This window comes from Maylandia zebra, linkage group LG15 (genome assembly GCF_041146795.1).
Source record: "Maylandia zebra isolate NMK-2024a linkage group LG15, Mzebra_GT3a, whole genome shotgun sequence".
Classification (NCBI taxonomy): domain Eukaryota; kingdom Metazoa; phylum Chordata; class Actinopteri; order Cichliformes; family Cichlidae; genus Maylandia; species Maylandia zebra.
The window spans coordinates 41926973-41950686 of record NC_135181.1 but is presented as its reverse complement, the minus strand read 5'-3'; the positions used below and the strand labels follow the sequence as shown (position 1 = coordinate 41950686).

General features: G+C 42.3%; 1 protein-coding gene across 6 annotated transcripts in view; it reads right to left on the bottom strand.

The window, feature by feature from the left end:
• The window catches only part of LOC143412737 (interferon-induced very large GTPase 1-like), a 57023-nt gene that overhangs the window by 25949 nt on the left and 7360 nt on the right, over positions 1–23714 (bottom strand). For all 6 annotated transcript variants that reach the window (XM_076874509.1, XM_076874505.1, XM_076874508.1 and 3 more), the window contains 3 exons: positions 23590–23645; positions 20547–20632; positions 86–117 (listed from right to left, as the gene is read on the bottom strand). In XM_076874509.1, the coding sequence (XP_076730624.1) occupies positions 86–117; positions 20547–20616 (102 nt within the window). In that variant the 5' untranslated portion in view covers positions 20617–20632; positions 23590–23645. The remainder of the gene's footprint in view (positions 1–85; positions 118–20546; positions 20633–23589; positions 23646–23714) is intronic.

The following is a 23714-nucleotide window of genomic DNA, read 5'->3' as shown; positions in this document are numbered from 1 at the left end:
AAAAAAGCAAGTAAACACACAGTATGTTAAGAAGTGATACTGTCACAGAAATAGTAAGATCTTTCGCCAATTTGAAATTTCCTACCCTCTTTCCACTCATATCCTTCTCTGAGGGACCTGGAATATAAAAGAGAGATCATGTGACTGAGTGAACCAGAAAAACAACATTCAACCCCCTACAGGTGAAATTAATGACTTAGTTACAATGCAACTTCATAACTGAGCCAGTGGTTAGCAAGGATCATTCTAAATGTAAAGAAGTGCTTATTGTTTCTGCTGCTTGTGAGTCAAAAGAAAGATCTAACAGACAGTGATTATGTGGAACATACAGGACATCAATCTGTTTATTATTATTATTATTATTATACTATTATTTTATATAGCAGCTTTCTAGACAAAAGATCACAAAGTGCTTGAATTCGGAAATAACAACGTATAGGACAAAAACTGACAAAAACTTAACCAAATGCAATTCTAAAAAGATTAGTTTTTAGTTGTTTTTTAAAAGAGACTACATCTCTAATCTTAAGCTCAGAGGGAGAGAGTTCCACAGTCTGGGGGCCACAGTGGCAAATACTTTCTCCCTTAGTTCTGTGTCCTGTGTCTCTGTCAAGAATGTACTTGATAATGAGGGTGGGAATCTGCAGTGATGCCCCCCTGAAGCCTGGAGGCAGACAGAGATGGAACAAGGACAACTGCACCATCCGCAGCCCCCAAGAGCACTGAAGACCCAAGGCCACACATCTCTATGACATCTGCGAGTCAACACAAGCAGGAAAAGAAGGGAGGCCCCAGATGCTCAGGAACTCAGTTTTAGGGTCAAAGTGAGTTCAAAAGTTTTACTGATGATTGTTCCCAGCTGTCGTCAGTAAAAATGATCAACCCTCTCGAAACTCTTAACACCCTTAGAGACCAAGGGACCACCCTTTTTAAGACCAAGATGGCAGCGAGTGCATCACGCGAAGGTCTGCATGTCTTCAGATATTATTCCTGCTCATTTCAGGTCTATTCATTCAGAACAGCTTTGCTTTTACATCTTTAACCTGACAAGAGCTTTTGGATTTAGGATTACACAACTTCGACTACTTTATCAGCAACCTTCCATTCATCCCGGAAATAAGAAGAACACCCGACGATTTGCAGGCTGCTCGGCCGACAGGAAGTGCTCGAAGATGGTGCAGGGACAATAAAGAAAGGCGTGGGAAACGCAGAGGGCTAACAGCTAAGCTAAGGCTAACACTGCACCGGCTTTCTTTACCCAGCATTTTCCTTGCTAAATTGAAATATCTGGTGAATAAAATGGATGAGTTACAACTGTGGATCACTGGCAACAGGATATTTATGGATTGTAATGTCATGATACTAATGGAAACATGGCTGCACAGCGGAATAGCAGACAATGCTATCGAGCTAGTTGGATGCCACACTCTCCGGGCAGAAAGAACAGCAGGTGATTCTGTGCATTTATGTAAACAAGGCTTGGTGTACAAACCCTGTCATTGTTGGAAAGTACTGTTCAGCTGACCTAGAGTATCTCATAGTTAAGTGTAGACTGTTCTATCTGCCGAGGGAGTTCACCTCCACCATAATAACAGCTGCCTATATCCCATCAAATGCTAATGATAAGCTTGCTATGAACGAACCCCATGCAGCCATTAGCAAACAACAATCTGCACACCCTGAGACTGCATTTATTGTAGCGGGTGACTTCAACCACTCCAATCTAAAGACAGTATTACCTAAATTTCATCAACATGCCTCCTGCCACACCTGAGGGGATAAAACCCTGGACCATGTGTATACAAAGATTCTTGGAGCCTACATTGCAACACCTCTGCCCCATCTGGGAGAGTCTGATCACCTTTCTTTGTTTCTCACCCCCAAGTACTCACCGCTCATCAAGAGTGTGAAACCATCAGTCAAGACAATCAAAGTGTGGTCAGCGGGAGTAGATTCTGTATTCCAGGACAGGTTTAAAAACACAGACTGGAGCATGTTTACCTCTCAGGTCACATTTGGCTCTCACGTCCAGGGCAGAACTGAAGAGGCCAACAGTACGTCCAGGGGCATCTGCCTTACAGAAACCTGGTTGCAGCCGGATGATTATGTTAGTTTAAATGAATCAACACCCCCGAGTCATTCAAACTACCAGAAATCTCGAAGCACAGGCCGAGGGGCAGCAATTTTTCACACCAGCCTATTAAAGACCAAGCGAAAGACCAAGACAGACTTTTAATTCATTTGAAAGCCTGATGCTTAGCCTTGTCCACCCCAGCTGTAAAACTCAGAAACCAGTCTTACTTGTTACCATTTATTGTCCACCTGGGCCTTACACAGAGTTTCTGTCTGATTTCTCAGAATTTTTATCTGATTTAGTTCTGAGCTCAGATAAAATAATTATTGTGGGTGATTTTAACATCCATGTAGATGCTAAAAATGACAGCCTCAACATGGCATTTAATCTGTTATTAGACTCAACTGGCTTCTCTCAAAATGTAAAAGAATCCACCCACCACTTTAATCAAACTCTAGATCTTGTTTTAACATATGGCATAGAAACTGAACATTTAACAGTGTTTCCTGAAAACCCTCTCCTGTCTGATCATTTCCTGATAACATTTACATTTACAATAAGTGATTACACAGCAGTGGAGAGTAGACTTTACCACAGTAGATGTCTTTCTGAAAGCGCTGTAACTAAGTTTAAGAATATAATCCACCCACTGTTATCATCTTCAATGCCCTGTACCAACATAGAGCAGAGCAGCTACCTGATCGCTACTCTAACAGAGGTCGATCATCTTGTTAATAATTTTACCTCCTCACTACGTACGACTCTGGATACTGTAGCTCCGGTGAAAACTAAAGCGTCAAATCAGAAGTACCTGGCTCCGTGGTATAATTCTCAAACACGTAGCCTAAAGCAGATAACTCGTAAGCTGGAGAGGAAATAGTTTGCTGCTTTATAAGAAAGCCCTCCGCGAAGCCAGAACATCTTACTATTCATCACTGATTGAAGAAAATAAGAACAACCCCAGGTTTCTCTTCAGCACTGTAGCCAGGCTGACAAACAGTCAGAGCTCTATTGAGCCAACCATCCCTTTAACGTTAACTAGTAATGACTTCATGAACTTCTTCACAAATAAAATTTTAATCATTAGAGAAAAAATTACCAATAATCATCCCACAAATGTAACATTATCTACATCTACTTACAGTACCACTGATATTCATTTAGACTCTTTTTCTCCAATTGATCTTTCTGAGTTAACTTCAATAATTACTTCCTCCAAACCATCAACGTGTCTTTTAGACCCCATTCCTACAAAACTGCTAAAAGAAGTCCTGCTATTAATTAATGCTTCAATCTTAAATCTGATCAGCCTATCTCTAATAATCGGCTATGTATCACAGGCCTTCAAGCTGGCTGTAGTTAAACCTTTACTTAAAAAGCCATCCCTAGACCCAGCAGTCTTAGCTAATTATAGGCCAATTTCCAACCTGGCTAGAATGTAGCATGCCATCGCCAGTGTGTGAATGTGTGTGTGAATGGGTAGATGACTGGATGTGTAAAGCACTTTGGGGTCCTTACGGACTAGTAAAGCACTATAAAATACAGGCCATTTACCATTTACCATTTGAAAGAGTAGTTGTGAAATAGCTAATAGATCATCTGCAGAGGAATGGCTTATTTGAAGAGTTTCAGCCAGGTTTCAGAGCTCATCACAGCACAGTAACAGCTTTAGTGAAAGTTACAAATGATCGTCTTATGGCCTCTGACAGTGGACTCGTCCTTCTGCTTGTCCTGCTAGACCTTAGTGCAGAGTTCGATACTGTTGATCATAATATTCTATTAGCGCGATTAGAGCACTCTTTAGGTATTACAGGTACTGCGCTGCAGAGGTTTGTATCATATCAATCTAATAGACTCCAATTTGTGCATGTAAATGGAGAGTCCTCTTCACACACTGAGGTTAATTATGGAGTTCCACAGGGTTCAGTGCTAGGACCAATTCTGTTTACATTATACATGCTTCCCTTAGGCAGTATGATTAGAGGACATGGCATGCATTTTCACTGCTATGCAGATGACACCCAGCTCTATCTGTCCATGAAGCCAGATAACACACACCAATTAGTTAAACTGCAGGAATGTCTTAAAGACATAAAGACCTGGATGGCCGCTAACTTTCTGCTTCTTAATTCAGATCAAACTGAGGTTATTGTACTCGGCCCTGAAAATCTTAGAAATATGGTATCTAACCAGATTCTGGGTTGCATTACCTTGGCCTCCAGTAACACTGTGAGGAACCTTGGAGTCATTTTTGACCAGGACATGTCCTTCAACGCACATATTAAACAAATATGTAAGACTGCTTTCTTCCATTTGTGCAACATCTCTAAAATTAGAAATATCCTGTCTCAGAGTGATGCTGACAAACTAGTTCATGCATTTATTACTTCCAGGCTGGACTACTTTAATTCATTATTATCATGTTGTCCTAAAACCTCCCTGAAAAGCCTTCAGTTAATCCAAAATGCTGCAGCAAGAGTACTGACAGGGACTAGAAAGAGAGAACATACTTCTCCAGTTTTGGCTTCCCTTCATTGGCTTCCTGTTAAATCCAGAATTGAATTCAAAATCCTGCTCCTCACATACAAGGTCTTAAATAATCAGGTCCCATCTTATCTTAATGACCTTGTAGTAGCATATCACCCTATTAGAGCACTTCGCTCTTGCACTGCAGGCTTACTTGTTGTTCCTAGAGTATTTAAAAGTAGAATGGGAGGCAGAGCCTTCATTTTCAGGCCCCTCTTCTGTGGAACCAGCTTCCTGTTTGGATTCGGGAGACAGACACTATCTCTACTTTTAAGATTAGGCTTAAGACTTTCCTTTTTGGCAAACTATATAGTTAGGGCTGGACCAGGTGACCCTGAATCCTCCCTTAGTTATGCTGCAATAGACGTAGGCTGCCGGGATTCCCATGATGCATTGAGTTTTTCCTTTCCAGTCACCTTTCTCACTCACTATGTGTTAATAGACCTCTGTGCATTGAATCATATCTGTTATTAATCTCTGTCTCTCTTCCACAGCATGATGTTATCCTGTTTTCCTTCTCTCACCCCAACCTGTGGCAGCAGATGGCCGCCCCTCCCTGAGCCTGGTCCTGCCGGAGGTTTCTTCCTGCTAAAAGGGAGTTTTTCCTTCCCACTTCCGCCAAGTGCTTGCTCATAGGGGGTCATATGATTGTTGGGTTTTTCTCTGTACCTATAAAGCGCCTTGAGTCGACTTTTGTTGTGATTTGGCGCTATATAAATAAAATTGAATTGAATTGAATTGAATCAAATTACTTTGTAATATTGCTGTCTATTTTCTTGATATTTATTTTTAATCACATCTGTCATTTTTGGATATTTATTATTTGATGATCTATGGTCTAGTCTGTTTTTGTTTTTGTTTTTCTTAATGTGACTGTACTAGAGAAACCGTAACCCACATAATTTTTCTAAAGGATTAATAAAGTATTCTGATTCTTCTGAATTCTATTACCATCTCCTTGGTCTTGGCTGTGTTCAGGTGTTAATTGTTGTTGTCACACATTTGCTTCAGATTCTGAAGATCTCTGTAGGCTGAATCGTTGTTGTCGATCAATCCATAATAGTCCGTATAGTCCCTAATGCAGGTCACAGGGCTGTCGATTTCCTCTCTTTAGTCATCACAGATCACCTCCCACACAGTAGACTCAAAACAGTCCTTCAGACTGTGTGAAAACTAGAGTGCTGTAACATCCGGGGCAGCAAAGGGAGGTGAGGGACACAACACAGGCACCCTGCTGTGATCACCCACCTTTCCCTTCTCCCCCACGGCCCTCAATGTCTAACTTGCAGATAAAATTAAGGGGCAAATAGCACCTGGTATCAGATATTAAAATAGTACCTGCTCAACAGGGGTTCCAACCAATCCAAGCAGGTACTAAAATGTGACATCATCAGACTGCATGCCACCAATTGGCAGGTCAGCGACATCACTCGATGAGTCATCACAACGTCTCGTTCAAGAAAAATCAAAACGCCATTTTTGAAACTCTGCTACGAGGGAAATGGCTACCAAAAACAATACTGTGGTCCCTGAATCTGACGAAAATTCACAGACTGAGGAGCCAGTATATCGTTGCTTCGGCATCCAGCTTAGTTGTAGTGTTTGTGTCGCTGCTCAACAGCATTGCTGTGACAACAACCAGATGGTACTTGATTGTATAGAAAACCAATTGATTTGAGTCATGGAGATCCGTAGAGAGTTGAACCAAAACAGATATTAATGGAAAAGGGGCTTATGGTAAATGGCCTGTATTTATATAGCGCTTTACTAGTCCCTAAGAACCCCAAAGCGCTTTACATATCCAGTCATCCACCCATTCACACACACACACTCACACACTGGTGATGGCAAGCTACATTGTAGCCACAGCCACCCTGGGGCGCACTGACAGAGGCGAGGCTGCCGGACACTGGCGCCACCGGGCCCTCTGACCACCACCAGTAGGCAACGGGTGAAGTGTCTTGCCCAAGGACACAACGACCGAGACTGTCCAAGCCGGGGCTCGAACCGGCAACCTTCCGATTACAAGGGGAACTCCCAACTCTTGAGCCACGATCGCCCCTTATGTGTGTGGCGATATGACAAGAGCGCAATTAAAAATGTTTACCCACTTTTTTGAGTACACATGCTCAACTTGCCATTAACAAAAATAAATTATATGAATAAAAGTACTGATTCATCTAAAAATTATTGCTACAGGTGCTGCATAGCCAGCCAAACCCCTGCATGATGCCAGGGGATGTTTGGAGCTCTGCAGCTACTGAGTTTGCAGAACATCGATGGTTTGAATGCACTGTGGACTTCAGCACTTACTGACTCCACTGACACCTGAACCCTAACCTTATATCCTCTGACACTTCATGGCTGAGTTGCTGTGGTTAAGGTCCATCCATTGTTATCCAGTGTAGGATAACACAGCATGTCTTAAAGCTAACATCATCTCAAACTGGTTTCTTGATGCTGACAGTAAGTTCACTGCACTCAGACGATCTCCACAGTCCCAGTCCAACAGAGCACCCTTGGGATGTGGTGGAGTGGGACATTCTCAACATGGATGCAGCAGCTGTGTGATGATGTCATGATTATGTCATGTCGACATGGACCACATTCCCTGAGGAATACTTCCAGCAGCTTGTTGAATCTGAGCCAAAGAGGTAAGGCAGCTCTGAAGGAAAAACAGCATCTAACCCTGAACTAGTGAGGTAGACAGAGGACAGAAAGCACAAAAAATTATTTATCTGCAAATGCAAAGTCAACATTTGAACATTATTTAATTGCTGGATCCTGCAAAACAAATGCAGAAAAATGGGCAGGCAGAGAGCATTCTGATTGCACAATAATATTTATCCGTCAGTGTATTCTTAACTTTTAACTATTTTTATACTAGTCTTTCAAATTTTTTTTTCACTTTCCTCTAGTTATTCTACTTTCTACCTCTTAGATATATCATACGAGATGGATGGTTCACTTTTTAAAACTTCTGGAACCAGCTCCTTTGTCTATCGGAGAGCAGTGCTCCTGGCACTAAAGACAAAGACACAGACTGGCATGCGACACAACATCCCGGCCTAGCTAAAGAGGAGCTACAGAGGGTGCAAGGCTGGAGCGAGGAAAGCGGATCAAGGGACGTAATTCAAACCATCAATCCAGTCACTGATAATGGGCAATGTGAACTTGCTACATAATAAGTTTGATGAACTGTCTGCTCTGAACAACCACCGACTCTACCGTGAGTGCAGTTTGTTTATCTTCATGGAGACGTTGCTAACCAAGCTAACGCCGGAGGCTAACGTAGACCTATGCGGTTTCACATCGGTGAGAGCTGATAGGGACACACAAACCAGCGGAAAAAGCAGAGGTGGGGGACTCATTGTCTACGTTAACAAGAGATAATGTAACTATTCTGTACATCCTACACAGAGCCCACTCACACCTGGACAAGGAAAAAGGCACAGTCAGGAACCTGTTCCTAGACTTTTCTAGTGCCATTAACACAATCCAGCCCTGTTTGCTCCAGGAAAAACTGAACAGGATGCATGTGGGCCCCTGCCTGGTTGCTTGGATCTCCAACTACCTCACTGAAAGACCACAGTACTTCAGGCTAGATAAGAAGGACTCATCTAGGCTGGAGAAACAAATCAGGAAGGCTGGCTCTGTGGTCGGCTTGAAGCTGGACGCTCTGGTGACAGTGGCAGAGAAAAGGAAACGAAAGAACCTGCTAGACATTATGGACAATGTCCAGCAGTTTCTGGACATTGTCCATAATGTCCAGAAACTGCATCCTCTGCACACGGTCGTAAACAACTAGATGACTCTGTTCAGCAACAGGTTGCTTCTTTTTATATATATATATATATATATATATATATTTTTTTTTTTAATATTCAACTGTGCAATAGACTGTGCAATAATAACTGTGTGATGGACTCATAATAGTTATAATGTGCAATTCACTGGTATTCCTATTTATCCCTATTATATATTCTGTTTTTATATATGTCTCTGTATTTATATGTGTGTACATGTGCATACAGTGGGGCAAAAAAGTATTTAGTCAGCCACTGATTGTGTAAGTTCCCCCACTTAAAATGATGACAGAGGTCAGTAATTTGCACCAGAGGTACACTTTAACTGTGAGAGACAGAATGTGAAAAAAAAATCCATGAATTCACATGGTAGGATTTGTAAAGAATTTATTCGTAAATTAGGGTGGAAAATAAGTATTTGGTCACCTCAAACAAGGAAAATCTCTGGCTCTCACAGACCTGTAACGTCTTCTGTAAGAAGCTTTTCTGTCCCCCACTCGTTACCTGTATGAATGGCACCTGTTTGAACTCATCATCTGTATAAAAGACACCTGTCCACAGCCTCAAACAGTCAGACTCCAAACTCCGCCATGGCCAAGACCAAAGAGCTTTCGAAGGACACCAGGAAAAGTATTGTAGACCTGCACCAGACTGGGAAGAGTGAATCTACAATAGGCAAGCAGCTTGGTGTGAAAAAATCAACTGTGGGAGCAATCATCAGAAAATGGAAGACATACAAGACCACTGATAATCTCCCTCGATCTGGGGCTCCACGCAAGATCTCATCCCGTGGGGTCAAAATGATCATGAGAACGGTGAGCAAAGATCCCAGAACCACACGGGGGGACCTGGTGAATGACCTGCAGAGAGCTGGGACCAAAGTAACAAAGGTCACCATCAGTAACACACTAAAACGGCAGGGAATCAAATCCCGCAGTGCCAGACGTGTTTCGCTGCTGAAGCCAGTGCATGTCCAGGCCCGTCTGAAGTTTGCCAGAGAGCACATGGATGATACAGCAGAGGATTGGGAGAATGTCATGTGGTCAGATGAAACCAAAGTAGAACTTTTTGGTATAAACTCAACTCGTCGTGTTTGGAGGAAGAAGAATACTGAGTTGCATCCCAAGAACACCATACCTACTGTGACGCATGGGGGTGGAAACATCATGCTATGGGGCTGTTTTTCTGCCAAGGGGACAGGACGACTGATCCGTGTTAAGGACAGAATGAATGGGGCCATGTATCGTGAGATTTTGAGCCAAAACCTCCTTCCATCAGTGAGAACTTTGAAGATGAAACGAGGCTGGGTCTTCCAACATGACAATGATCCAAAACACACCGCCCGGGCAACAAAGGAGTGGCTCCGTAAGAAGCATTTGAAAGTCCTGGAGTGGCCTAGCCAGTCTCCAGACCTCAACCCCATAGAAAATCTGTGGCGGGAGTTGAAAGTCCGTGTTGCTCAGCGACAGCCCCAAAACATCACTGCTCTCGAGAAGATCTGCATGGAGGAATGGGCCAAAATACCAGCTACTGTGTGTGCAAACCTGGTAAAGACCTATAGTAAACGTTTGACCTCTGTTATTGCCAACAAAGGTTATGTTACAAAGTATTGAGTTGTATTTTTGTTATTGACCAAATACTTATTTTCCACCCTGATTTACGAATAAATTCTTTACAAATCCTACCATGTGGATTCATGGATTTTTTTTTCACATTCTGTCTCTCACAGTTGAAGTGTACCTCTGGTGCAAATTACTGACCTCTGTCATCATTTTAGGTGGGGGAACTTGCACAATCGGTGGCTGACTAAATACTTTTTTGCCCCACTGTATATGGTATATTTCTGCTCATATTCTGCAACTTCTGTCGGTGCTGTGCTACTGCAAACTGATTTTCCCGGAGGAACCCACCCAAGGGATGAATAAAGTTTTATCTAATCTAATCTCTAATCTAGAAATATGTGGTCCTTTGTTTGAAACATTTCAGCTCATAAATAAGGTCAGCTGCTGTAGGAGATGGACACAAAATTCTGACACTATGCTTAAAACTATAACTCAGCCAGACTGAAAAACAGGAAGTTTAGTGCAGAGCTGCAGAGGCATATTAAAAAAATACAGGAAACCAGACAGAAAAAGCGGAACTAGTAACAGAGGAGTTGTTTTTATCAAAACTATGAGTGACATGTAAAGGACCAAAATAACACCTATATGGTAAATGGACTGGTTCTTATATAGCGCTTTTCTACTCTGAGCACTCAAAGCAAATACAACTAATTCATTCACCCAATCACACCCATTCACACAGGCACTTCTTCTAAGTTTAAGTGCTGAGTAGGGATGGGTATCGTTTAGGTTTTATCCGATACCGGTGCCAAATCGGTACTTTTGAAACGGTGCCGGTGCTCAAACGGTGCTCAAACCGGTGCTTAAAGAATGGAGAACACAAAATTGGTCCAAAAACCTCTCATGTTCAGCTGTTTTTTGTAAAAAGATAACAATGTTAGCCTTTTCTGCAGCTATGGGGCATATATGGTATCACTCTTGGCTGGAAGCAGTGCTTAAACAATGGAAAAAACACAAACTTTGTCCAAAAACCTCTCATGTTTAACTGTTTTCCACTTTTTCTTTGGTCATTTTAGCCTTTTTGGCCAGGGTGAAGGGAGTATCTGCCATCAAACAAGAGGACAGCCGCATGTAGCTATGATGATGTTTGCTAGTTCACCTTACATGCATTAATGTAATAACGTGGTTAGCCTACTCAACGTAAATTACACACGAACAACATTAAGCAACTCACGCAGAGAAGAACGGCTGCTGCTGCCATCATCATCCTCATCATTTCTGCTACACTGGCAGGGCTAGGGGCCAGGACTCTCCTCTTCGTGTTTTTGGGGGATGTTGCATAACAGGCAACCCACCCACAGTAGATGTGCTCGGTGTGAGGTCTCGCAGCAAGCTATCAAATACGGCGCATTTCTGGGCTTTTAAAAAAAACGCTATGCGTCGCGAGGTGTTTCATCGGATTCGAGGTGTTACTTCCTTTGACAGTATCACAGTATCAGCTTAAAGCACTTGTTGCAGGCTGCTGAGTTTGCATATTTTGCTGTGAAGTACAGCCAGACTTTTGACCGCTTCGCCTTGGACATTTTTAATCTGTAGCTCTGCTCTAACAGAACGTACGTACCTGGACCCGCCTACTATCCTCGGAAACGTAAAATGATTGGCTAGATCACAGCTCAGGAAAAAAAAAGCACCGAAATAAAGCACCGAAATGTGCGCTGCTTTTCGGTCTGGTTACTACCGTTTATGTCAGAACCGGTGCCATCATGGCACCGGACACCGGTACCCATCCCTAGTGCTGAGTATCTAACATTCATACACATTCACACTCCGATGAATGAATCGGAGAGCAACATGGGGTTAGTATCTTGCAGCAAAAATTTCTGGCACAACTTCACCTGCTTCCAAGGTACATGGAGAGGATGAAAGAATTCACAAAGCAGGAACTCCAGCAACACTTGAGGGAAGATGAAAAACTTTGATAAAAATGATCTAATAATTTAGTATCTTGCCAAGGATATTTGGCATGCAGACTGGAGCAGCCTGGGATCGAACCACCGACCTTCTGGTTAGTGGCTGATCTGCTCTGCCACCTGAGATACAGCCACCCCAACATATGAGACACATTTTTGGGTTCTAATGCTAGAGATTTGCAAAATGGCTTTGGGCTGTGTGGGCCTCTCTCTTCCGGAAGATGATTAAATAAAAATTATAAATATTTTGATTAACTGAGTCGTGTTCTCTCTATTCAGTAAAAGAATGACAAGAACTAGATTTAATAAGATCTTGAGCTAAAAGCTGCAATTCTAATTGGCTGTATCTGTATAAACAAAAAGGCCAGCTGAACAACAAACCATTTACATACCTTCCCACTGTGAAATTTTCCTACACCCCTCGCATCAAACTTAAATTAATGTGAAAGCAGATTTTGCATTAGTGAACCTGGTCAATGGTGTTTTATAGCAAAGCAAAACAGTTTTATTCAGCTTAGATTTTATTTTTCCCCTTGGTCATCTGCACCCTGCAGTCTGTGAACCACCAGAATATACACAACAGAACCCACACGAAGTCTCAGCACACACAACACAAGTTCATGCTTTGGTAAATCCTGCGCGGTGGTTATACAATGTCAGTTCTGAAAACGATGGCAGCAACAAGTCATTCCTCCACGTACCCACAAACTTCCGATGTTCCTGTAAATACAATATGCAAAACTACAAATTAAACCATTTCCACACAATCATGGAAATAAATTATATATATTATAATATATTATCAGTGTTGGGAAGGTTACTTTTAAAATGTATTCCATTACAGAATACATGCCCCAAAATATATTCTGTAACGTATTCCGTTACGTTACTCAATGAGAGTAACGTATTCTGAATACTTTGGATTACTTAATATATTATCATGCTTTTTACAACTACGTGAATGGACTATTGCTGTGATTTATTACTGTTACTGAAGGTCCGCGACTCGGAACTGTAGTAAAGGGACCTCTGGCTACTACGGCGGGTTCCGTGTCGGGCTCGTAGCCGAAAAATAGCTTTACTTTGTTGTCTGGGTCAAGTTTGAGACTGAGAGAGGCGTTGAAAGGCTTCTCCAACGGAACTTATTGTTTCGGAGGAAAACACGAACACAGTGTACAGTCGAGTCTTAATAGCGTACTTACAACTGGGCTCGTCAGGCTCTCTTCTTTGCTGCAGTGGTTATTATATTTACATGCTTCCAGCTCCCGTTACTGCTCGATGACAACTCGTACTTTTCCACTCCCCTTTTTCTCCCTCCTCGCGCTCACAGACACATAACGAGTATGGCAATCCATTCTCCCTGGAGCACGGACTACACTGCCCATGAGGCTACATACTTTAGAGCTATACCTGTAGCATTCTGCTTATTAGCTTAGCACAACAACAACAACAAAAAGGCGCTCTCTCACCCAGGAAACACGCAGAGAGAGAGCGTCACCCTGTAAACATGGCAACCGTAATGCTGCCGGCTGGAACAACAGAACGTAGCTATCAAACAAAACCCAAACAGTCCTGACCCGCCAAAACATGAAGCAGGAAAGTACTGCCGTGTAATCCATTTATTTCAACAAAGTAACTGTATTCTAAATACCACCTTTTTAAACGGTAACTGTAACGGAATACAGTTACTCATATTTTGTATTTTAAATACGTAACGGCGGTACATGTATTCCGTTACTCCCCAACACTGTATATTATACAGCTGATCAGGCAAGAAGGTCATCCAGGAAGAAAAAAAAACACATGATTTGTCTGTAATGATTCATCGAGTATTTTAAATAATTTGATTGTAAAAAATTCTGGATACAAATTCTTTGCTTCGATGCGCTGTTTAATGCATGTGATTCTAGTGTCCAAAACAGCAGTGCTGTTCCTACAAGCATCATTAACCCTTTACTGGGAAAAAGCTAGCGGAAGTACTTTATCAAAGCAACTGATCAACAAGAAGAAGAAAAAGTCAAAAGCAACCTTTGTAGTTGCTCCATCCACTGCCATTTTACACAGAGAAAAATCTGCAGTAACTGTCCAGAAGTTGTATTAAAATATGGATATGAAGTGTTAACTTGGTCTGATAGCCTCAGTCTTTTAATTATTCAGCTTGCTGAGGCAGCCATGGAAGCAAACAGGGGTGAGTCTAAAGGGGGGCATGGTGTGTACTAGACCATATTTATTTCAACAACAACTTTATTTATATAGCACATTTAAAAACCAGTGGTATACCAAAGTGCTTAACATACAAAAGGGTCAGATGTAGCTAATACAGAAAGATGGAGGCCATGGCAAAGATACATATACAGGGATAATAGAACGGTATGTGTAAAAGATAAAAGAGTCAAGAAAAATTAAAAAAATAATTAAAAATAGTTAAGCATAGAACGAAAGTAGCAAAAAGCATTAAACTAACTTAACAAACATGCATTAACTGGTAGAAAAGACGAGGTTAAATAAAAAGGTTTTTAACCGCAATTTGAAGGATTGAATGGAATCGGACTCAGGGATAGCAATGGGGAGGTTATTCCACAGATTGGGCGCAGCCAAGGCAAACGCGCGGTCACCTCTAGTCTTCAGCCGGGATCTCAGCTCTAGCAAAAGTGACTGGGAAGATGATCTTAGTACTCTAGCAGGGGTGTATAATCAAAGTAGTTCAATGACGTAACTTGGCGTTATATCGTTAATAGTTCTAAAGGATGAGCAGCAGGATTTTCAACTGAATACGGTACTTAACGGGAAGCCAATCCAGGTCGGCAAGGACATGGGTAATAGAGACACGTCGCCCGGTACCAGTAAGGAGACAAGCTGCCGCATTCTGAACAATTTGTAGTCTATGGAGAAGAGTAGAGTTAAGACCAAAGTAAATGGAGTTGCAGTAATCCAACCTAGATGTCACAAAGGCGTGGATAAGCTTTTCCAGGTCCCTGTGCGGACATAATGTCTGTACTTGCAAATAAGACGCAATTGATGGAAGCAAGATTTCACATCTATCTATCCATACATGGTTCTACCATATCAAAGGCCGAAGATAGATCTAGTAGGAGCAGGACTGCAGAGAGTCCAGACTCAGCAATCAGGAGGAGATCATTGAGGACTCGGAGCAACGCCGGTTCAGTGCTATAACAGGGTTTGTATACAGACTGAAATTTATCATTAATGGCATTCGCATCCAAATGTAGCTGGAGTGAAAGAACGATCCTCTCCAGGATTTTGGACAGGAATGGAAGCTTAGAAATTGGCCTACAGTTCACAAAATCATTATGATCAAGGTTCCTTTTTTAAAGAACAAGCTGGGCAACAGCGTGTTCAAAGGCTAAAGGAACAGAGCCAAAAAGTAGGGATAAATTCATTAAAGATAAGATGCTGGATCCAATTCCGCCAAAGCAATCCTTATCCCACATAGCAAAATTGGTATGGCCCAGATCTGGCCCATACAATGTGCTTACACATGGCCCACATACTGCAAAGAATGACGGCCCTTTGGTGGCCCAGATTTGGTTTGCCAAAGGTGGCCGACACATGGGCCAGAACAAGGCCAGTTGCAGACACACTGCTGGCCCTGTGCTGGCCCAGAACAGTTTCAGGCCCCAGATGTCAGACTAATGTGTACCTTAATTAAGGCATGTAATAACAACATGTGCACAACAGTGCAAAAGTAACATGACGAAACTGTTCCGACAGTGAATGGACTGATTCTTACACAGCGTTTTTCAACTCTCCCAGATTACTCAAAGTGCTTTATACAACATGGCACACACTTTCTCTTAACTGAGTGCTTCCTAACAACATTCATACACATTCACACTCTTGACATGCAGAATGGAGGAACCAGAGATTGAAACACTAACCTTCCAATCCACAGGTGACCTGCTCTACCACCTGAGCTACAGCCATCCAATGTGAAAGATGAGTAAACCCTCACTAGGTTTTGGATAAAGTGTACACTCACAAACCTGTCAAGCCTGCATTTGAAATGTTGGCTACCTTAGCAGTATAGTATTGCAACATGACATTTGGGTCTTCTAACTAAAATAGGAAAATAGAAACAAATAGTGCCATTATTGCCAGACCTGGCCCACATCTGGTTGACATGATGATGATGATGATGATGATGATATACCTTTATTAGTCCCACACGGGGAAATTTCATGTTAAGGCTGCCGACCTATTGCACGCAATGGCGGCGCCATCTTACCCTCCGACCATACATACATTACACAAACATCACATGGGGAAGACAGGTCAGAGGGGTATAACATGGAAAAGCAGAACATGAGGAAAGATAAGGAGAAAAAAAATAACTCCCCCCAGACTGAGCTCCAACAGGGAGATCAGTTTGAGAACAGAAAAAGAACACCTCTGCACATAGCACATGAAAAAACTCTTAATACACCAAAAAAACACATGACAAGCAACAGGGATGGGTAAAGGGTGAGAGACAGCCAATGTAGACGGTACATCTGGGCCTGCAGCCTATGCGCTGGTCTCCTTGATCCACCGTCAGCATTGGAAGGGAATAAGCGTCGAAGGCATTTGGAGGGGGGAGGGGGGATGAGTGTACATCTGCATGTGTATATATGTTTGTGTGCGTGTGTGTGTGTATGTGTTCAGAGTTCAGCTGAGATAGTGTCCTTCGCCCTGCCAGGCTAAGTAAACAGTCTTCCAGCCAACCCAGGTGGCCTTGCATAGAATGGGAAGAACAGTCTCAACACAGTCCATTATCAGGGTGTTTTGTTCAGCTCCAGCCTTGAGACTGCAGCTGGCGCCGAAGGGGTATCCGCATGAAGTGATGGTGGTTTTTACTTTAGTGCGAACAACTCATATGAATTTCAAAGCTGTTCTAACAGTCCAACACTGGTCTCTCAATCTCCCGTTGGAGAGCCGTGCGCTTCTCCATGAAGTTATCAAACTTACGTTCCGTGATGTTGTCATTTCTTGTGCTCAAAGAGCAGGTTCTGAGCACTCACGACCGCAGTGCGCTTCCCAAGATGTGATCCAATTTCCGCTCAGAGGTGTTATTCCGAGCGAGCCCCTCCAGATGTAATCCAGTTTGCACTCAGAGGTCTTGTTCTGAGTATTCACGGCAGCCGTGCGGTTCTCCAAGATCTTATCCGTGCTGCACTCAATGAGCCCATTTGAGAAAGTCACGCCTCGTCCCATCGTTTCAATCCCAGCGGGCAGCCCTGTGGGGGTTTGAACAGCCGGTTCCGCTTCCTTAATTTTTTGATAAGCCAGGGCCAAGCCAGCTCCGATCAGCAAGACATACACCCTTCCATAACACTGATCGGTCAGAAGTGCCAGCTTGATGCCGGATCCCGGCCAGACCTGTTTTCTATGGGCCTGGGCCACATAAACCAAATCACAATCGAGTCAGATCTGACATGCCATCTCATAGACAGTGCCATCAGCAGTGCCGGCTTGATACCAGATCCGGGCCAGACCTGCTTGCTATGTGGGTAGCTATACGAGATGGAAGGATATCGTAGGAAGGAGAGGTATTCTTTGATTGTTCAATAAGTTGCTTTAGAATATGGAGTGACACAGGCTCAAACTGTTGGAATGATGATGAAGCGAGGACTTAAGATATGAAACTTTATCAATAACGTGAGTTAGAAATTGTTTGCAGAGAGCAGGAGAGTACGCCAGTGGCATTTACAGGACAGGGGTTAACCAATGAATTGAAAATATTGAACAGGGGTCGGGGATTGTGACCATTAGCAAGAGTAATTTTAGGTAGGAGGGAAGCTTTTGCCACTTTAGCAGCGATTTGAAATGGCAATCGACTGGCACGCAGGATATCATAAGAAACCTGGAGTGTCTTTTTTCCATCTTCTTTCATCGCAGCGGCACACACGTCGGGAGGCACGTGTAGAATCATTTAGCCAACATCGGGAAAAGGATCTAGGTCACTTCATTTAAATAGGGGCAACAGTATTGAGGACAGAGGAGCATGTGAAAAAAAAGGTGCTGGCGAAGTCATCAACCGTGGAATAAAGTCATCAAGGTTTTTTTAGATGTTAAAGGTTGACAGACATAAACTCTGTCACAACGGGACTGAACGGACTCACGCACAGGCTCTAGGTCTTGAAAGCACAAGAGTCTTTATTATGATACACCAGGTGATTATTACAAAAGTGAGGGGAAAGCCGGGCTCCGGGGGTACACACACGAATGGGAAAGACGCCGATAGTCACACACACACACACACACACTCCGTCCACTCCTCTTCACACTCCACTCACTCGGGTAACACAGGTGTTGGTCCAGGGAATCTGTATACAGAGACACGAAGGGATAGTAAGGCAAATCGCTGTGAAAACACTCTAGAAGTAATTGAGCTGGGGTTACACTGACGAGGGTCGGCAACGGTCCAGTGACGAGAAACACAGAGCTGCCATCTTATAAAGGAGCTGGATCACTCGTGATGAGCCACAGGTGCGTGGGCCAAGGGCAGGAGCCCACAGGCAGTGTTGGGAAGGTTACTTTTAAAATGTATTCCATTACAGAATACATGCCCCAAAATGTATTCTGTAACGTATTCCAATACGTTACTCAATGACAGTAACGTATTCTGAATACTTTGGATTACTTAATATATTATCATGCTTTTTACAACAACGTGAATGTACTATTGCTGTGTGATTTATTACTATTACTGAAGGTCCGCGACTCCGAACTGTAGTAAAGGGACCTCTGACTAATACGGCGGGGTCCCTGTCAGCTCGTAGCCGAAAAATAGCTTTACTTTGTTGTCTGGGTCAAGTTTGAGACAGAGAGAGGCGTTGAAAGGCTGCTCCAAAGGAACTTATTGTTTTCGGAGGAAAACACGAACACGGTGTACAGTCGAGTCTTAATAGCGTACTTACAACTGGGCTCGTCAGGCACTCTTCTTGGCTGCAGTGGTTATTATTATATTTACATGCTTCCAGCTCCCGTTTTTCCTCGATGACAACTTGTACCTTTCCACTCCCCTTTTTCTCCCTCCTCGCACTCACAGACACATAACGTGTATGGCAGTCCATTCTCCCTGCAACACGGACTACACTGCCTATGATGCTACATTCTTTAGGGCTATGCTTGTAGCATTATGCCTGTTAGCTTAGCACAACAACAACAACGAAAAGGCGCTCTCTCACCCAGGAAACACACAGTCGCAGAGAGAGAGAGAGCGTCGCCCTGTAACCATGGCAACCGTAACGCTGCCGCCTGGAACAAAAGAACGTAGCTGTCAAACAAAACCCAAACAGTCCTGACCCGCAACAATATGAAACAGGCAAGTACCGCAGTGTAATCCATTTATTTCAACAAGGTAACTGTATTGTAAATACCACCTTTTTAAACGGTAACTGTAACGGAATACAGTTACTCATATTTTGTATTTTAAATACGTAACGGCGGTACATGTATTCCGTTACTCCCCAACACTGCCCACAGGTGAGCTCCACCCAGGCAGAGGGAGGAGGGAAAGAGGGGAAGGGAGAGAGCAGGAACAAAAAAAAGAATACAAAAACATATGTAGCCATACTCAGCCGACCGGGTAGGCACAGGGACCCTGACAAACTCACTCATTCACTGCACACTTAAACAGAAAGAAAAACATATACAAAACATATAAAACCTTCCAGTAAGACAGAGTAAAGAATAATTTTTCATGCCTTTGTTTAGATTGCATGATAATTTATTTTATTTTAGTTTGACTCAACTTGAGAGTATTTATATACTTTTCCATTTAAGAAAATGTTTCCTTTGTATTTAAATGCCATCTTAAATTTAAATTTTAAGGGGTTTTTTTTTGTTTTGTTTGTTTGATAAATGAAGCAGATGGTGGATGAAACAAAAACTAAAAACACTGCAATTCTTTTCTTTTAATTTTTTTCTCCTGTCCTGTCTGGCAGTGTAGCAATCAGAATTACTGCCTGGAGGCCAAAAAGTCCACAGAGTTTCTTTCCCAAGTGGACCATTACTTGATGGTCTTTTTTTTTTTTTTAAAGAAACTTATTAGTATTTTTTATTTTGAGTTATTACAACTACAACAGACAAGACTGGGGAAGGAAAAGAAGAAGAAAAAAGAGAGAGAAGTGGGAGAGAAAGGTAACAGAAGGAGAAAATATGCTTCAACACATACTGAACAAAAACCAATACAGCAGGGAATTCAGGGCAACAACCAACATAGCATAAGTAACTGAAAATAATAAAGAAAATTTTACTGACCAGCACACAGTATTAACGATAGATGACATGTTTAGAGGCATCAGCCGAACAAGACAGTGCACATTTGTGAGTATCTGTTTGTACACCACTGTGGATGATGGTGCTTGTGTTCATAAGGTTTAAGTATCTAACAGTGAGTGTGGAGGGCCACAGGCCTGTCCCCCAGGACATGAAGCATGCATGGAGGAGACCTGGGCCCCAGACATCCAAAGGCCCCCCCCAGAGCACAAGAGCCCGACAGAGCCAAGGGGGCCAGGCCCCGCCAAGCAGCCACAGGATGAATAGCAGTGTTTGATTTACTAACCCCATGCCATTCGTGGATGACTGATTTGTTACCTCAAATTACCTTTATTCTCAGCTTTGATTTCAGGCACTCCTCCAGATTCTGCTGCTGTGGTGTTACATGGGTGCTCCATATTATCTGCTCCTCATCTTTACAAATGGTTGACATGGAAGTAAAAAAACAAACCAAAAAAAAACACATTTCAAGTGTAAGTAGAGATATGAAATGGAAATGTGCTTTAAACGTAGCTGAAAACAGGCTAGAAGTAATAAATGCATGAACTAGTTTTTCAGCATCATTTCTAATTTTAGAGATGTTGCACAAATGGAAGAAAGCAGTCCAACATATTTGTTTAATATGTGCATTGAAGGACACATCCTGTGATGAAGTCTATTCCCCACTGCTGTGTAATCAATTATTGTAAATTTAAATGTTATCAGGAAATGATCAGACAAGAGAGGGTTCTCATGAAATACTTTTAAATGTTCAGTTTCTATGCCATGTGTTAAAACAAAATGTAGAGTGTGATTAAGGTGGTGGGTGGGTTCTTTTACATTTTGAGAGAAGCCAATTGAGTTTAATAACAGATTAAATGCCATGTTGAGACTGTCATTTTTAGCATTTACATGAATGTTAAAATCATCCACAATAATTATTTTATTTGAGCTGAGCACTAAATCAAATAAAAAGTCTGAGAAATCAGACAGAAACTCTGTGTAAGGCCCAGGTGGATGATAGATGATAACAAATAACACTGGCTTTTGAGTTTTACAGCTAGGGTTGACAAGGCTAAGCATCAAGCTTTCAAATGAATTAAAAGTCTGTCTTGGTTTTTGGTTGATTGATAGGCTGGTGTGAAAAATTGCTGCCACACCGCCCCCTCGGCCTGTGCATCGAGGTTTCTGATGATTAGAATACCTCGGGGGTGTTGATTCATTTAAACTAACATAATTATCCTGCTGTAACCATATTTCTGTAAGGCAGAGTAAATTGATCTGTTGATCAATTATTAAATCATGTACTAACAGAGACTTGGAGGAGAGAGACCTAATGGTTAATAATCCACATTTCATTGTTTTACTCCTTGGGGGGATAACAGGAGGAGAGAAGCTGCAGAGAGGCGTGTAAGACTGCAACTCTGCTTCCTAGTCCCAACTCTGGATAGATTTTGGGGGTTTTAATAATTTGTGTAGTTTTAGTGACCTCCAATTGACTTAACTGGGTGTCATTACTGCAGACGTGAATTATAATTTTACTGAATTTACATTTACCCTTAGCCAGCAGTTTTAAATTTCCATCAATATCACCTGCTCTGGCCCCTAAATGACAATTGACTATGGTTGCTGGTGTCTCTAGCTTCACGTCTCAGAAGAAAATAGTCAGTTAGCAGCGACCGGGGCCTACGCTACCTTCGGCTTCACCAGCTACAGGGGCCTGGCAAGCTACAGGTGTATCAAGGGTGCGAAGCCGCGTCTCCAATTCAGTAATTCTGGCCTCCAGAGCTGCAAATATGATACATTTATTACCTGTATCCTTAGTGCTAAAGGAGGCCGAGGAGTAACTAAACATCTGACAAAACAAGGAGGAATGTCATGGTGGGCTGTGTGGCAGGCAGGCAGGCAGGAAAAAGGACCCAAAATACAGGATTCTCGGAGACAGGACTTAAACTCAAAGCGCAGCTTTTTTTTCTAGAAAAATCTTCACAAAATAAAGCTCACAAAAAACAATACAAAAACTCTGAACAGGAGCGCTAGTACACTGGACCACAAAAAACCCACACAGCATGAAGAGAGTACGACGCGACAGAGAGCACAGGAAAACACAGGGCTTATTTACACAGGGGAGTAATCAGGGAATGAGAAACAGGAGGGAGACACAGCTGGGAGAAATTAGGCTAATGAGACAAGGGAGAAATAAAACTGAACACACTGACATGAGACATGAGCATTCACAGTAAAAAGGAAACAAGAAACAATTCACAAAGACGTGGACTGAGAAACATGGACTTTACACAGAGGGACACATGGGCAGAGAAGACTAAGCACAGAACTAAACCTATACTAAACATGAGGACAAGAGAACAAAACCTAAACCAGAATAATAACAATAATCAACACAGGATAGGGACAGGTGAAGAGGCCAATGCTGCTAGCAAGTCGGCTACAAGCTAAGCTAAGCTAGCAAAACAGTAAAGACACAGTGAGTGAATACTTTGTCAATAAATGTGGGAGTGAGTACACAGAAAGTATGCTTCGAATGTAGCACGTGAAGGTTTTACTATAAAAAAGAAGTTATCTAAAAGTCTTTAATTAAATTGCTATGCTGATAACCTACTCAAACACACCACTGTGTGTTGGAACAGGAACACGACGTGATACTCTACCGCAGAAAGAGCGAGAACACTTCATAAAGTGTTCTCACTTTAAGTAGAAAAACAGCCCTCTGGCTGCGCTTGAACTTGTGTGTTCTATGTACTTAAAGCATAAGATGAAACGTTCCTGTGAAACGACAGATCATCTCAACTTTATCTGCACATACCTGTTCACTCTGCCAGCTGTTTAATGCCTGCTGCTGATTTAGGAAATACTTCTTGCAGTCACAGCTATTGCCATATGTTGGCCTTCAGATAAAATGTAGGTTTTTGGCGTTTCCATATTGGCTTCATTTTACAACCAATGTCCATGTTTTATGCTGTCTACAGTGGTGATCAAGACAGTTAACAGTGAGTCTACAAAAATTGCTCACATCAAATAAAACACTAAAATTATGTTGAGGCTCATTTTATTCTGACAAACTGATGTTTTAATCCTCTTAGAAATAAAATGACATCTTCAGTGGACTAAAATATTTACACCACAAAGTCAAACTGATGGTAAATGGTAAATGGACTAGTTCTTATAGCGCTTTTCCACTCTTCTGAGCACTCAAAGCGCAGATGGGCACTCTGACGCCACCTATTGGTGAGGAGTGATAACCATTTTACCATCCTCTACAACGGCTAACATAAAGGCTTTAAACTAACCCTCTACAGACAGAAATAATCAGACAGCATGTAGGTTCATATACAGCTAGTACAGAACTTTACCGTGAGATCAGAAATATTTACCTGCAGTCTTCAGAAGCTCTTTTTGCAGTTTCTGGACCGCTGGTCTTTTTCTTCTTCTGTTGAAAGAAGACACTCAAACTGCTTCCTTTTATAAAGGAACCCCACCCCACCCCCACACACATCGA